Source organism: Theobroma cacao, chromosome 10, assembly GCF_000208745.1.
Source record: "Theobroma cacao cultivar B97-61/B2 chromosome 10, Criollo_cocoa_genome_V2, whole genome shotgun sequence".
Taxonomy (NCBI): domain Eukaryota; kingdom Viridiplantae; phylum Streptophyta; class Magnoliopsida; order Malvales; family Malvaceae; genus Theobroma; species Theobroma cacao.
In genome coordinates this window covers 18,615,182-18,631,547 of record NC_030859.1, presented here as the reverse complement: position 1 = coordinate 18,631,547, position 16,366 = coordinate 18,615,182, and the positions used below count along the sequence as shown (strand labels likewise).

Here is a 16,366-nt window from a genome sequence, read left to right as displayed (position 1 = left end):
AGCCTTTTTCCAATCTTAATATGAAGTTCTTATGAAATTTCCAACTTGTTTGACCTGTTAGGTTACTTCGTTTTCATTAATTTATAGTCAACAAACATGACAGTCATTTTGATGTAATATCTTAAAAGAAATTTTGATCTCTTAAAAAAATTGCAATGTTAGAGAAATATCTTTAATGATGTTGGCAAGCTTTTTTCCCAACTTGATACAAAGTTCTCATGAAATTTCCAACTTACTTGACCTTTTAGGTTACTTCATTTTCATTAATTTATAGTTAACAAACATGATAGTCCATTTTGATGTAATATCTTAGAAGAAAATTTAATCCCTTAAAAGAAGTTGCAATATTAAAGTAATATGTTCAACGATGTTGGCTAACTTTTTTCCAACCTTAATATAAAGTTTTTGTGAAATTTCAACTTGCTTGACCCGTTAGGTAATTTCATTTTTATTATTTTATTGTCAACAAACATGATAATCGTTTTGATGTAATATCTTAGAAGAAAATTAATTCCTTAAAAAAAATTGCAATATTAGAGCAATATCTTAAATGATGTTTACCAGCTTGTTGGCCTAACCCTGATACAAAACTCTTATAGAATTTCAATTTACTTGACCCGTAAGGGTTGTTTCTAGACTAATAAAGCCTAAGGAATGTTCAAAATGCAAAACTAATGGGAATAACTCATGCAAGAAGTGGAAAACTTGTGTAAAGATTGTGTGAAAGCCCAAATAAAGACACTTCAAGGAAACCGTGACTTGTTACACCAATTGTAAAAGCTCTTGAGGACAGTGAAGATGAGGAAAATGCTAATTCTTTTGATGGTCTCTTGGTTTCTAAACAGCCCAAGTGAGGTTGAATTGTGGAAAGGTCAGCCAAAGGATCAAATCTTAGTTTCAAAATTCAAATTGTCATACACCCAAGCAATATAAACCATGTCAAGACTATACAATCACCAGTATTGTCCTACAGCCAAGCAATAAACATATTGCTTCTATACACCTTATTTTGCTTGTTGTAATGTGCAGGTTCTAGAACCCGATCACTAGACAAGGAAAAAACTAGGTTTAGGAGTTGCCATCAATCTTTTTTTTTTACTAAGTGCGATTGGCCACTTATTGACTCAGTTCTAATTGATAAAGTCTTAAATTAATTTTAGGTCCGTCAAAAGAATGATAAACTAGTCTACGATTTTTTAGAGTTGGGTTCAAGAATGCGGTTATGCACGGGAAAGGATTAGCACTCACGTGACGCCCGTTCCACGAACGGTACCACTTAATTATAGGTTATCCTATTGGAGCCTTAATTCTTTAATTTATTCTATTATGTTTCCTTAATTATAATTTATTTTATCTTTTATTTTATTAACAAATTAAGATATTTTATTTGGTTTTACAGGTGTGACATACACATGATGCAATTGTGAAATGCATGGCAAAAAAATCCAATTGATGTTGAACGAAAACCTTTTATTGAGAATATTTCCTGAATCCGCCTATCATACTGGTGGGATTCGAAGATATTCTCTCACTTAAGGATTTATATGGGAAACTTACATTCGCAAGTTTAACGAATAAATCCTATCATCGAGGTAGTCGTTTGCGTTTGAAAATAATATTTTTCGTGAATACAGAACCTAATACGAACAGAAGTCTTTTTATTAAAGATATTCTCCGAACCCTCCCATCGTACTAGTGGGACCCAGGAGTATCTTTTCACCTAGGAAATTTTTTGAAGAAAACTCACCTTCGCAAGATTCTTCAGAAAGTCCTATCATCGGGACTTATACTCGTGTATAAAATACATCTATATGCTATGACATTTAACAATGCAATAGTGATATGGGATGTGCCTACCTATATCTTCTTTGTTATTTCTTTAAGATTTCTTTTTATTTTTTTTCTTTGTAGGCATGTATATTATGAATTATATTTTTTTATTTTATTTGGGTATCTATCTACTTTACTGTATAGAGTCTCTTTTACCCAAATTCTATATCCTTTAAGTAAGATATCTTATTTCATAGTTATTATTGTTTACGTATATATTTTTTAATTCATCTTCTTCCTTTTTTTTATTATCTATCCTATTCTTTTTTTAATGACCCTTATAAATCTATTTTTTTGTAACTAAATATTTACCTTTTATATTTTAAATGTATTTATTATTATGAATTTACCATTATTGAATATTTTATTACTCTTTCTTTATTTGTTATCGTGAGTATTATTACTTTCCACAATTCTATATTTATCTTTTAGCACCTTAAGTAAATATTAGTCATTTGTTCTCTTAAATTTATTATTATATTTTTTTATATCTTGACCAATTGAATATATATAATTTTTATTTATTTAGAATCAAAAACATCAGAAATCAAAATTAAGATTTTCCCATCATACTGGTGGGGTCTTAATCATAATGCTTAACTTAAAAAAATTCATTTAAAATTGTGATTTCTCGCATTTCAAATGAACATCCCATCATTGGTATAATCTAAATAATTTATTTCAAGTATCGTATACTTTATAATTTCTTAGAGTAATAAATATTTTATGCTTTATTTCGCTTCTTCTTTATTTTATTTTTGGATACAATATCTTATGTTTCTATTATTAGTTAACGATTTCCTATATATATATATATATATATATATATATTTACCAATTTAAGGTATTATTTGGATTAGAATATTAAGATTTAAAACTAAAACCCTTTCGTCGTACTGGTGGAGTTTTAATTTAATCTCTCGCTTAAGAAGATTAACTCGGGTCTGTGACTTCTTGCATCCCGAGCTAATATTCTATTCCTGTATAACACACACACACATATATTATCATCACTTTTTTTTTTTGCATTAACTCATTATTCATTTGCTTTATTAAGTAACATAACTAATATCTATTCCTGTATAAAGACGTCGTTTCTTTGTTTATATCTATTCCTCAATTGAAACCCTATATTCTGTTTTCAGAATTTTTTACTCTCCTAGCCGCCTTTCCTCCTTTCTTCTTCAACTCCCGTTTGACCTTGTCCTTTCTCCTCTCTCTCTCTTTTTTAGCCTCCCTTCTTCTCTCCAAACCGCAACCTCTACCACCAAACGAAACCATCACTACCACGAAGATCCTTGTCAGTTGATTTGGATCTCTTCTCCATTATACCTCAGCTAGAAACCGAAAGATGAGCCCCTAGCATGAGCCTAAACCACCTAAACTTGCGAAACTATCCTAGATCCAGAGGCTTCTCCCTCAAAATCCCAAGAACCAAACGATTTATTATCTTTTTCAAGCTTCCGTCCTCTTTTATTTTTTGGTATTTTTTTTGCTATATTTTTTCTGTGGCTAACGGCTGTTAGGTCAAGGGTTTTTCCTTTTTCTCTTAAGGTTTCTTTGAAATCCAGCTCTGAGGGTTTTTCTTTGAAAATTGGCTCCCCCTGCTTTTGGAAATTATTTTTCTTGATATAAAAGTTGCAAATACTATCCTAGGCAATGGTCCAGAAAACTGGAAAAGTCCAAACAATAAAAAAAATAGGAAATAAAATAATATATAAGATCTAATTAGACCAAATAAAAATGAAAGACAAGGTAATCAATGTACTTCAGAAATAATGTCTACATTGCTAGTTGATCCGCACACTAGTTTCCTTCCCTGAAGACATGATGGAAAGTCACTCCCCTTATTGCTTCACATAACAAGTCAATATACTGAAATATTTTCTAGCATTTCTATCGTCTCTTCAGTGGAATCTACACCTAAGAGATTGCAGTCTTGGAATCAAACCATACAATCAAGTGTCTCTACCCATGATTTATAAAACAATTTCAAAGCATTTTTTATAGAACATACCTCAGCTGTATGTAGATGGAATATAAAGTAGTTACTTGAATATGAAATGAATGAAATACCTCAGTTTTTATGGTAAAGAGACATACCTTTCTGTAAGTGATGCAATGAATGAAATAGATGAACAAGTAACTACTTGATATTTACTTGAATATGAAAGATAAACCAGGAGTAATGAATACCATGCTAATAGCACAATTATGATAAAATCAGCATTGCATTATAATCATTTATTCAATTTTAATATCAATCATGACTTTACTTTTCCATCATTTGCTGTAGCTCTTTGCAACCTTTTAATAGGTTCAATGCAAATAACAAAAAGCAAAGACCAACAACCGACAACCTTTTATCAGTCTTTATGGAATTTGGAATTTGCTAATGTCTTAATTTAAATATTAATGGGTTATCTTTTAAAGGAACATTCAAGAGTTAGTCAGTTTTTTTAATCCAATTTGGATGCAAATTATTATTTTATTGTAAAGTCAATCTACTGAATTATAAATTTAAGAAATAATAATCAAATTTATCGTCTTAACTTGATTTTTGATGTAATCTTGCAATTAAACATTAAATAGAGATTAAACATATATTTTGAAGGTTAGGATGATTATATAACATATGCTCAAAATAAAAAGAAAAAAAATAATGAATTACAAGGATTTATTTCAATTTTACAAATTAAAAATCATAATGGATCATCAGAAAATTCAATATCTTAATTACCTTTTGTATTATCTCAATATCAACTTCAATGAGGTTAAAGAGAGATCACCTTCAATAATTGCATTACTCAACAAGATACTAAGGTCGATACACAAAGCATAAACGCAGTGTGCTATAGTGATCTACAAATTGTAGCCACCCTCAAATGCAACAACAATTTTTTCCCAACATGCGTTATCAACTAAATCAGAATATATATATATATATATATATATATATATATATATAATAGCAATTATATTCCTTGTAATATGATATTTATTTAAACATAACAAATAATTTAATAGTTTTATTATTTAAATATATTAATGACATATCATTAATAATTTGACTAACAATAATATNATTAATAAGAAATTTCAAAGATTAAAAACAAAATTTGATTTTAAACATATGAGAAAATTTACCGCATATAACTGCATTAATTAACGATATGGTGACATATGATCATTTCTAATTTGATCAACATTTGTTGTAATAAAATAAAATAGAAATAGGAAATGATGTCCTAATTATCTCTTAGTTATGAGTTTAGTATATGGACATAAAACAAACAATAGAAAATTGGTTTAAAAAGTCTTACAAACAAAAAAAAAAGAAAGAAAAATCACTTAGAATGGTTAGAAAAAGTTAGAACAGGATATTAAATTTGAAAGTTAAACTCTAATTTTTAAAAAACAGAGTTAATATATATTTTTTATAATTGAAGATAAGGGATTCGAACTTTTTAAATAAAGGGATCATGCACCAATCAATAAGCTAAATGCTTAGGTGCAAGAGAGTTAATATAATTTCAACACTTTTAATTATTATAATTAAATTATGTTCCTCTTCTTTTCCCTTTCCCTCAATCAAATAAAACCAATTTAAAAAGAACAAAATGTTAACATTTCTTATATGTAGTCTCAATAGATGATCAAGATATATACATATGGCCATTATATATATAAGTGATTGGAACAACTATATTCGAGTTACTTGATCCTATTATTAAAAGAAATTTTAGTTGACTTGCAATATACATATTTTTTTATCCTTAAATTTAACTCTGTCAAGAAACTAAGAATAGATATTAAGTATAAACATAAAGAATTTTGATGAGTTTCATTTTTTTAATAAAGAATGAAATCAATAAATATTACAAATAGAAGAAGAGGCAGTGTCATGCCTCCCACTTTACCCTAACATTCAACCGTTGTATTTCAACGGCTACGTTCACAACCAATAACAAAAATCCTTCCTCTCCAACCTCATTCTAAACTCAACCACAAATCCTTCCTCTCCAACCTCTTTGTAAACCCCCATCTAGGTAACCTCTTTGTAAACTCCCATTTGACTAAATCAGGATCACAACTTCTCTTCTGTATTACGCATCCTGCAGCAACAGTATCACACCAACAATATCACAAATTCAAAGATATTCTAAGAGATGGTCCAAGTTCTGACAAACAGTAATGATATGTTGAAAATGCAAAGTTTCTTGGTCGATTGGTTGATTCAACTCAAGCTATGATGGGTTAACTTGTTACATATGCAACACCTGAGGCCATGTAATAGTTTGATCTTACTTATTATTGTTCTCTCAATTCATATATAACATGTTCTTGTTACTATTGTTATAAGAATTCAATATGCATTAATTCATGTCCTATATCATGTATAATAAAACCAAGTTTTTTGTGCCATACATACAATAACAAGGGACATTTTTTCATTGTGATAGCACAAAAGGTTCGTAAACCTAGCTCTTAGTCGCCATAATTTAGCATTAAATTGTCAAGCCCAGCTCTATAATATACTTGCCATGTCATTTATGTACTTGATAGCATGTCTGCATACTTGGATGCCTCAAAAAATTGTTAAAAGCCGGTATTGTACTTAGTGGTACAATTAAGTCGATTAAAGCCTTGAACTAGTCCAAATAGAGATTTTGAGATGTATTTGAGAGTTATTGAACCTTAGAATGTCTTAAAATGGTGATTTGGAGTTCGAGGATTAATTTGGAATCCAATCGGGAATTTTCATGACGTAGGGGCAAAATGGTCATTTTGTCACACGAGGGTAAAAATTGAAATGTTGGACGAGATTTTTTTATCAAGTTTGACTAGTTGGAACATAATTTGAATTTGAGAAGTGAAAAATTTCAATTCTGACATTTTTCAAACATAAGGGCAAAACGATCATTTTACGTGTCCACGAGGACGTAATTGGAATTTTTAAAATTTTACATCATCATGACACTTGTCAAGCCCATGAATTTCACCTATTATCATTTTTATACCTTGGATAATTAATGTATTATATGCGGTGGTAAGAAAATGCTTAATAGTTAAGTTTTAACCATGAACCAATCACACGTCGACACGTGTCAAGCTTGAATTCTTTTATAATTTTCTTTGTGAACCAGCATAAACCTTTCCCAATTCACTCTTTCATGCCGTGTAAGCCAAAGAAAAAGGGAAAAAGAATAGAAACAAACCTTGAGGAAGAAAATTCAAGAGAAATTCATCGATTTTCGAAAAATGAAGCGATCTGAGGTAAGATTTCATGATTTAGCTTAAGATCTACCTTACCCATGCTTTCTTTTTCATTTTCTATGGTTGAAACTCAAGTTTTCATGATAGAAGCATGGTGGTCGAATCAAGGGGGGAAGGTTTTGATGATGGTTTTTGATAGATTTCAGGCTATCTAAGTGTTTTTAGTGTTTTGTGATATTCGGTATGAAAACAAGCAAGAAAACATGTTCTTCATCAAACCCTAATTGGCCGAATTGTATAGGAAATATTTTGAAGATGAATTTTGTCATATTTCATATTATTTAGCTCGTATTTAATGATTTACGATGTCGGATATCGACAATGGTTATCGAAAAGTATAGTGCCTTTAGTAAACGACTTGAACGACAACGAGAAAATCATGGTAAATGGACTTGAATTTGATTTCTAATGATATATACGGATTTATTGCACTGTGTTGACACTGATTAGCACGTTAGTTCGAAATCGGAATGAGTTTTGGATGTGATCATTTAAGTCACAATCAAGTTCATTAAGGTACTTTGGGTGTATTTGGAGTACCAAAAGTGCAATGAATTTATTTGGAGTTGAATTGGATGTTTTGGTTAATTAAACAGTGTATAGTGCGAGTTAAGTCGAATACTATTTCAATCCAACAACAATTGAACCTACGTAGAACACCATCTTTAAGTGATTATGCGAGCATTTCTCATTCAATTTCATACATTCATAAAGAGCCTGAAATAGTTTTATAACAGTTTGACACAAATATATTGAATTACTTGTTATGCATTATGTATAGGTGGTGAGCCCTTTAGTAAGGTTAAGGATATCGTACCCGAGGACCAGGAGTAGGAGTACTCCCATTATTGTGAGTAAACATACGATCATCTTAACTATCTAAAGTTGTTTCTATTCGTTTTTATGTTTTAAAGAATAATGAGTTTAAATGATAAATTATTATGTTTTAAAATTGAAGTGTTGGTTAAACGAAATGAGATTTATAACTTGTTTTGAAATTGAATACTGGTTTTGGAAATTGAGTAAGTGGAGACTATATACTCATGTTTGATATATGGTTTGAATTGATAGCTTATGACAATGTGATGGTATGAATGGCTGGATTTGTGTTTGTGTAGAATATATGAACTGTTTTGTTTTACCTTGATAGGCTGGGTAATATCATATTAGCCATATCATGCTGTCAAAATTTTTTATTGATTTGGTGGGGTAAGTGATTAGCTTATTGCAGTGGGCGGGTTTCCGTGGACTTGCCTATTAAAGGGGTACGGTAAACCCCGTTATATTTTACCTTAGTATGAGAGGTCGGAGGGTATCTCTTAAGATAGTTTAGAGTTCACTTTATGCCGAACCACCACGTGAGGGTGAAACTCAGCCAATGTCAAGGAACGACTGTGTTTTTAAATGCAAAAACATGTTTTATGTGAATATGTTATTTTAACAGCCTTAACGGACTCAGTTGGATGCTCCGCGCAAGGTGTCACTGAGTACAAGTTTTGGCACGAGCCAAATTTTTAAGAGAGTCGTAAGCCTTGTTGAAATTTTTTATGAAATGTAACTGTTTTATATGGGTTGAAATGAGTTTTAAGGTTATGAATCATATTATGATGAGAAGTTTTAATTATCTCTATTTACTCGGTTTTATATGTTATAAATGAACTTTGCTTACTCACTGGATTTATAAAAACTCACCCCCCTTTTTTTCACCCATTTCAGGTTCAGCGCAGTCTGTAGACAGTTAATTTTGTCGAGGGTTTGCTTTTGGATTTGCACCCTCAGAAATCATAGGTCTACAGTCTTGTTTATTTTTGTTATTTTGGAGCTCACATGTCATTGTAGAATATTTTTGTATACCTTAATGCAATGTGCTGTTACATATACGAATTTATTTTGTTATTACTTTTCATTAACTGTTTACGTAGAATTTTATAAATATTGTTTTATATGAAAATGGAATATTTTATTTAATATTTTTTATGTAGTTGATTAGCTATAATTCTACTTTAAATGGATGATTTAGATACCTAAATTTATTTTTACATATGAAATGTATATTTTTCATTTATATATTATATTTTTAGCAGGTTTTGAAATTTTTGGGTAGAATGACCAAAATACCCCTGTGCAGTAGAAATTACTTTTTGATTATCTTTGATTTGAAAATAATATATATTTCTTTAAAATATGATATTTAGTAACTGTTGCTCACAGGGGAGGCGGAGAACTGATGCTAGAGCCTTGCGAGGTTTCGGTTGACACTTCGGGTAAAATATGTATATCGGGACATCACGACGGTTGTCACAAGCTCGAAGAGAGTACCGGATCGTGACATAAATCCTCTGCTTTCTCTTTTAACTTCTATCAATCAAATCAAGCCTTACAATTTAAAAAGAATGAAAATTTATAACCAAAACAATATTTCTTTATAATGCAATTTCTTAGAATAAATGGTCAAGATATATACAAATGGTCATGATTTGATTAAATGATCATAATATATATACAAATGGTCGTAATATCTATATTTGATTTTAATGTACACAAATGGCATGATATATACAAGTGCCTTTTATCTTATATGTCACTGAAATAACTTTAAGTTGATTTGCAATACACATAGTTGATTTTTAAAATTAATGGATTTTGATCCTTAAATTTAATCCTATCAAGAAACAAACAATGAATCAGTTTATCAGTAAACTGATCTATTAATTCAAGTTCTAAAAGTTCGTATTCATTCTTTTTATTCATTTCCTCTTAACCTTTCTTCTTTTCTCTTTCTTTACATTTTTTCTCTTTACTTCTATTTCAACTATTAAAGTAAAAAGACAAAATTAGGCTTTAAATTTTTTTTCTTTGCTATATCCTTTCTCAATCAAAGTGCATGAAAATTTTAAATTAAACCATTAGTTTTGAAATTTAAATGTTTGAATTGTAACATGTTAAAATCCAATAATTTACATGAATTTACCTAAACAAAAACTCTTTTTTTATTGAATGATTAATTTTTTAATTTGGTTTAAAAATAATCATTTCCTATAAAAAAATTACTTTGGTGGAAAAGAAAAAGTGTAGTTTACTTAACATTACATTTTATTGTTTTCATATTTAATCAAATATACTTTTTTACACTCATACTTCAAAAAAATGGTTAAAATATAAAATAAATCCTTACACTTAATTAATTTTCTTATTTAAGTCCATATTCTCTCATCCTAATCAATTAATTCTTATAACATTTATTAAGAATCAACAATACTTTGATTTGATGGAAAATACCATATAGATTAACATTGTTAATCTTTTTTAATAATTGAGATAAGATTGCCATGTCAAGTGGATGACATGTATTAAATTTTACCATGTGATGTAAAAGATACCAAAACAAATTTTATCATACGGGCATTAATAGAAAAGTATATATAAAAAAATTGTATTTTGAAAGAAAATAAATTATGTACAGACAAACAATGGTTTTTCTTCTCATAAAAGAATTTTATAAAATAATAAAAAGACATATATATTTTTAAATTTATATCTATAATTATAACTTTTTTTGACATTTTATATAACTTAATTTATAACGCTAAATTCAACAATTAACATTTTAATTAATAATTAACATAGATAATTTAATCATAGATTTAATTAAATAAAAAATAAGTATAAGAGTTTTTTTATTCTAGTAAAATAAAAAATAATAGCATAAAAAATGAAACTAAAATAATCGGGCCCACACATTGACGAGCTCACGTGAGTTTGACCACCCCCATCGTCCGATCCGCTCTTAGCGCATCACTTTAGGGCCCCTTTTCTCTCTCTTTGTTTCCTTCTTTCTTTCTTCTTTCCCAAACTGAACATTTTTCTCTTTATTCATTGCAACCCAAAATAAAAACACTCAACCCTAACAAAAAGGTCAAAATTAAAATTAAAAAAAAAGACGAGAAAATCACAGCCATTGGATGATGTTTCGTGGCATTGATCATCACCGTCAAAGCCTGTACCAGCAGCGATGGATGAACCATAATCCGGTACAAGCAAGAGCATTGTTGTAGACCCAAAAAAACTACCAAGGAGGCCTCTGAATGAGAAAGATGATCGCTTTTGTTAAATTTGGAGAATTTGAGCTTTGAAAAGTAAAAATAAAAAGAAAAATTTTTTTTTTGAGAATTTTGAATAACATTATGTCGGATTTGGTGGCCCGTACAGGTCGGCTTCAGCAAAGGTACGAGGCCGGTTGTCGCCTTGTCGCTGGGTATGTTTTTGTTCTGATTGTTTGTATATGTAATGTGTGTAATGTAGGTGTGGAAAATGTGTGTGCATGTTGGTTTGTGAGAATTTTGGTTGATCAGTTTTTGGTTGAATTTGTGTGGTTTTTTGTGGTGTTTTTATATCTGTGTCAATGGTGGGGTTGCTTTGTTGCATTATTAGGATGAAGAGAGAAAATGAGTATTTTTGTTTTCTGGCATTTGTGAGTCATGCATTCCTGGATTGAAGATGAAATGGGTGTGTTTTATTTTGGTGTTTATGAATGGTACATTTTAAGTTCTGAATGGTATGTTTTGTTTTTGGTGTGTATCCTGTCTATGTATTGGTTGTGTTGGTATATAAAATTATGAATGGTGACACTTTAAGGTTGGAATGGTGGTTCTTATGTTTTTTTACTTGAATCTATGGTTTTCTGTTTACATGTGAATGTGAATTTTAAGGTTTGAATGGTTTACAACATTCTGAGATCAAATGGTGCATTTAAGGTTTGAAAGATTTATTAGATTTTTGAGATGAAGATGGAAAATGGGTATTTTTTGCTTTTGTTTATAAAGAATGGTGTATTTCATGTTTGAATGGTTTATTATATTCTTGGCATGAAGATGGCAAATGGGTATGTTATTCTTTTTGTGTATATGAATTTTTTATGTTCTGTTTTGCATTTGTATACAAGTGGCACTTTCTAAGTTTGAAATCGTTTTTTTTTTAATTTTGGTGATGAAGGTTGAAAGTAGGTATGTTCTGTTTGGATTTTCCTTATTTGAAACTTGGGGATTGGTTGGTGGGTTTTGTGTCTGTTTTTTAATTCTAAGAGAAATGTCAACATTGTCCCACTAAGTGGATGATAATGTTTATTGGATTGGAAGTAGGTGACACTCTTTCTTCTTAGCTACAATCTGAAAGATATGGATAGAATTTCTTCTCTACATTGCCTTGAGTTTTTGGAACAAAGATTTAAAGAGAATTCCTTGTGGATTTCAGTATATTTGGTAGTTGGAGAGTTTGGAACATGTGACACTGGTTTAAGAAATGATATTTTCTCTTGGAGCTAGTCTAGAGACATTGAAAATTCATGAATCCATAGCATATCAATTTAGCATTGGGTTTGAGTTTTGGCTGATGTAAGCTATGGCGAACAGAGATCACGAGACTCTTTACTAGATTTAGTATGCAAATGAAATTTCTTAATTTATTATGTTGTATAAGATTGGCTATTGGTCTGATAATTGATATTGATTCTGTTCTCAGATGCGCAAGCAGTTATATTACGTTGTAAAGACTCTTTCATTGGTTTTGTTTTTGTTTTTCTTTTCTTTTCTTCTTTTTATAAAATACAAAAGAGAGAAGAAAGAAGGGAACTATGGAAGATAATGAAGAATGTTCTCAGAGAGAAAATTTCCTAGCATATTCTTTGGTATTTGTTTATCACGCTTAATCCATATTACTATGGTTAACAGTGAAAGTTATGCAGCGTTTATGTTGGAAGTATTGATGATACTGGGGGTAGGACACCCTTCACTATTGATGATAAATGCTATTCTAGATGCTACTTTATGAGATTCCTCTCTGCTTGTGGCCTTTTTACTCAAGTTTGGTGGTAATGTTGTGATTGGACTGTTGTTTATTCCATGCCTGGATCATGTTAGATTATCATTCTTTTCTTTTTCTCCTTTCCAGCTCTTTTGATTTGAGATTAAACTGTTTCATTCTGAATGTTATCTAATAGGCTTTGACTTATGGGAACACTTGCTGTCACTTCGAAGTTTTGTGAAAATTCTGTTTAGAACTGATCTCCATGTGCTAAAGCCACTGTTCACTCTTGACAGGTGTATTCCATTTAGATATAGAAGCTCAGATGAGACAGATGTAAATTCTGAAAAGGTAGTTGAGGTACTGATGATTAACTCAACTAGTGGACCAGGTCTTTTGTTTCCAAAGGTACGAAGTTGTTTTTGGTTTCAACATGTACTTTCTGTTGTCTTTACTTACCTACTATTGCTAAGCTGTTGCTGTCCATTCTGCTGTAGAATACAGTTGCATTTATTGGTCCCCTTAAATAGATTACTATTGAGAGGAATAAACATCTAAAAGTTACATAAAAGTGCAGGTATATAGTTATGTTGCAATGGCCATTAATTTTGAATTGCATTCTGGAATACTCATGTTAGCCTTTAACTCCCAGTTCTTGTTTCTTGCAGTTTTTAACTAATTTATCTAGTGTCCAACATTCAAATATTGTGATTGACATTAACTACAAATTAGGCAGAGTACTTGTGAGATGACTTCTCACTTAACACTTTGTCATGTTCGGTAGCTTCTTTGCCTACTAGAGCTACAAACCTGATCGAAGAGAGCTCTGATGTAAGGGATAGAGGAATTCACTGTTGGGTCAATTTATGAAACTTTGGAAAGTATTGATCTCATCAGTTGATCACTTTCAGGCAGGCTTTAGGGATAATACTTGTAACAGTTTTTGATATAGCTGGAAGGATGATAAGTATGCTCCTTCTACTATTTTGGTTAGCAGGATGCTCTTTTGCACTTGTCTCTTGGATATTTAGTAGAACCCTAGGATGCACTTTGATAGCAACAGATTAGTAGTCTTTTATTGGGTGGGGTACTTAGGACATATTCCAATTTTTGTTGAACTGGAATGCTGTATTCAAGTTTAGCAAAAGAATTTACTCACTGAGGGGTAAATTGCTCATAGAAATTGTTGAGAAACATCCTTTGCTCTGATTCTGATGTGATTTTACTGAGAAGAAAAGAGGAGTTCTAGAGTCTAACTAGTTCTTTTGGTTTTTTTGCCCTCTGATTTTAGGGAGGCTGGGAGAATGATGAAACAGTTGAGGAGGCTGCAGTGAGGGAAGCTATTGAAGAAGCTGGAGTCAAGGGGGATTTAATGGTGAAAATATTCTTCCTCTCTTTAATTTATGCATTTCCTTTGAGCTTCTGAAACCTGTTGCAGATTTTCTAATATTAGTCCATTTCTTGATATTTTTGAAGTTATTAGCATAGATCTCTGCATAGCATTCATAAAGTTAGCTTTTATTACCATTGTCGATACTGTCATCATCAATCTTTTGGAGTAAGATTGGCAGCATTCTGACAGCAGCATCTTGCAACTGCAAGAGCAAGTACATTGTAATTATGCTGCTGGTAGAAAGGATCACCTTTTCTATAAGCATGTCTTACATTACTCCCAAATCCCAATTCCCAGCTTGGAACTGTGCTGGCCTAGTAAAATGTGCAGTTTAGGAAGATTAACTACATCAAGCACATTGGTGGGAACATTTAACCTCAAAATAGTCCTTTAGTGATTCATTGATTTTCCTAAATGAAATTCATTGGCTAACCTGGGTTTGGGTGGTCGAGGAGGAAATGGGGAGATAGAGTGGGGGTTGGGGAGAGAAGAGCAAGAAAAGGTTAGACAAAGCAATAAAAGTGTTATTTAATGACAGCTAACACATTATATTTGTTAAATCTTGTACTCTTAGTTTCTTGATGTACAGTTTTTTCACTTTTTCAGAGTTGTATATAAAATTTGCTTATGCTCAAATCTTAAGACTCCAGGAAATAGCAAATGCAGATGAAATTAGCATTCCAGGCACCAGGTAGTCTTTAAAAGTGATGAGCTAATGACCGTGGATCAGTAAGTTTATACTGCCAGAGAAACAGTTATATTTTTTAATAGTATCAAGCAACTAGTCATCATGAAGGCTGGATGAAGATGCTGCACTTCCTTTTTTTTTTCTCATTATTGAACCTTTTGTTGTTTTGTCCAGTTGAATCTAATTCTACAGTTCTCATGTTCATTTTTTGATGGAGTGCTCCTTATCTTTTCAGCATTCTCCTCTGATGCTATAAGAAATTAGTTGCTTCTTTGATCCTACAAGTCCAATAGTCAAAAAACCCGACACATTGAACTGAATGTTCTTCTATACCTGCTTTGGCGTGTGCACACTGTGCATAATGATTGGTATTTATTAGCACTAAGTTTCCAGTAACATGTGCTATTTTCTAGCTCTGCAATATAATAGTCTCTGAATAATTATTTACTATTGTTTTTTTATTGCATGCTGTAATCTAAGGTTGGGATTAGTCATCCGTTGCCTTTAGCCATTGATATTCAGACAGCTCAGGGGGAATAACTTTTTTCTTTGTTAATGGGTTCAGGATTTCATTGGATATTATCATTTTAAGAGCAAAACCCATCAAGATGAATTCAGCCCAGAAGGTTTATGTAGAGCTGCAATGTTTGCTTTGTTTGTCAAGGAGGAGTTAGATTCGTGGCCAGAGCAGAGCACCCGCACAAGAAGTTGGCTAACCATACCGGAAGCAGTTCAGAGTTGCAGGCATGCATGGATGAAAGAGGCCTTAGAGGATGGCTTCTGTGTGTGGCTTGCACAAAGAGATTGAGTGCAGGGTTCCCCAATCAAAATTAACTTAATGAGTGTGCATGAAGCAAAAGTTAGCAATGCAGACTCACTAGCAAATCATGTGCCTGCTTTGTGTCTGGCCCTTTTGCCTTTTTTCCTTTTTTTTTTTTTTAAAGTAGTAGACATTGGTGCTTGTGATTACATAGTTACTGTTTCTTATTTCATTGGGTTTGTTTATGGGTGTTATGTTGCTGACCTCTGATGCATTTTAATTCAGAGGGTAGTCCAAATTGTCATTATGCAATCTGTTTTGCTAACCCCTCTTGGATGTTACTCCAGTTCAACCATCTCCTATAGCTGGAAATAAAGAAGAAAAGAAAAAACAACAGAGAAAAAAAAAAGGGAAAGCAAAAAGAAAGAAAAGAAAGCAGAAAAGATCCATGTCTTGTTTTTGTTTATTTATACAAGTCTGTTTCCTCCTGATGGTTGTCTCCCTATGGAATGCCTACTTCTCTAATGATTGTACATGAGTTCCTTTTCCTCTCATGTTTTTAATGGTTAAAGATTTGCAGAACTTTCCACTTTACCATCTGAGCTTCTCTAGTTTGATT

At 31.3% G+C, this 16,366-nt stretch overlaps 1 protein-coding gene and 1 long non-coding RNA gene across 2 annotated transcripts; both read left to right on the top strand.

Annotated features, from left to right (window-relative positions):
- On the top strand, window positions 7,013-8,960 carry LOC108663763. Its single transcript, XR_001929776.1, has 3 exons — window positions 7,013-7,107; window positions 7,889-7,957; window positions 8,824-8,960. It is a non-coding gene; the product is annotated as an uncharacterized LOC108663763 (long non-coding RNA).
- LOC18587163 (nudix hydrolase 16, mitochondrial) lies at window positions 10,942-16,072 on the top strand. The gene is made up of 4 exons (XM_018128623.1): window positions 10,942-11,362; window positions 13,203-13,314; window positions 14,198-14,281; window positions 15,553-16,072. The coding sequence occupies exons 1-4, from the start codon at window positions 11,292-11,294 to the stop codon at window positions 15,793-15,795; spliced, it is 510 nt and encodes a 169-aa protein (XP_017984112.1). The 5' UTR covers window positions 10,942-11,291; the 3' UTR covers window positions 15,796-16,072.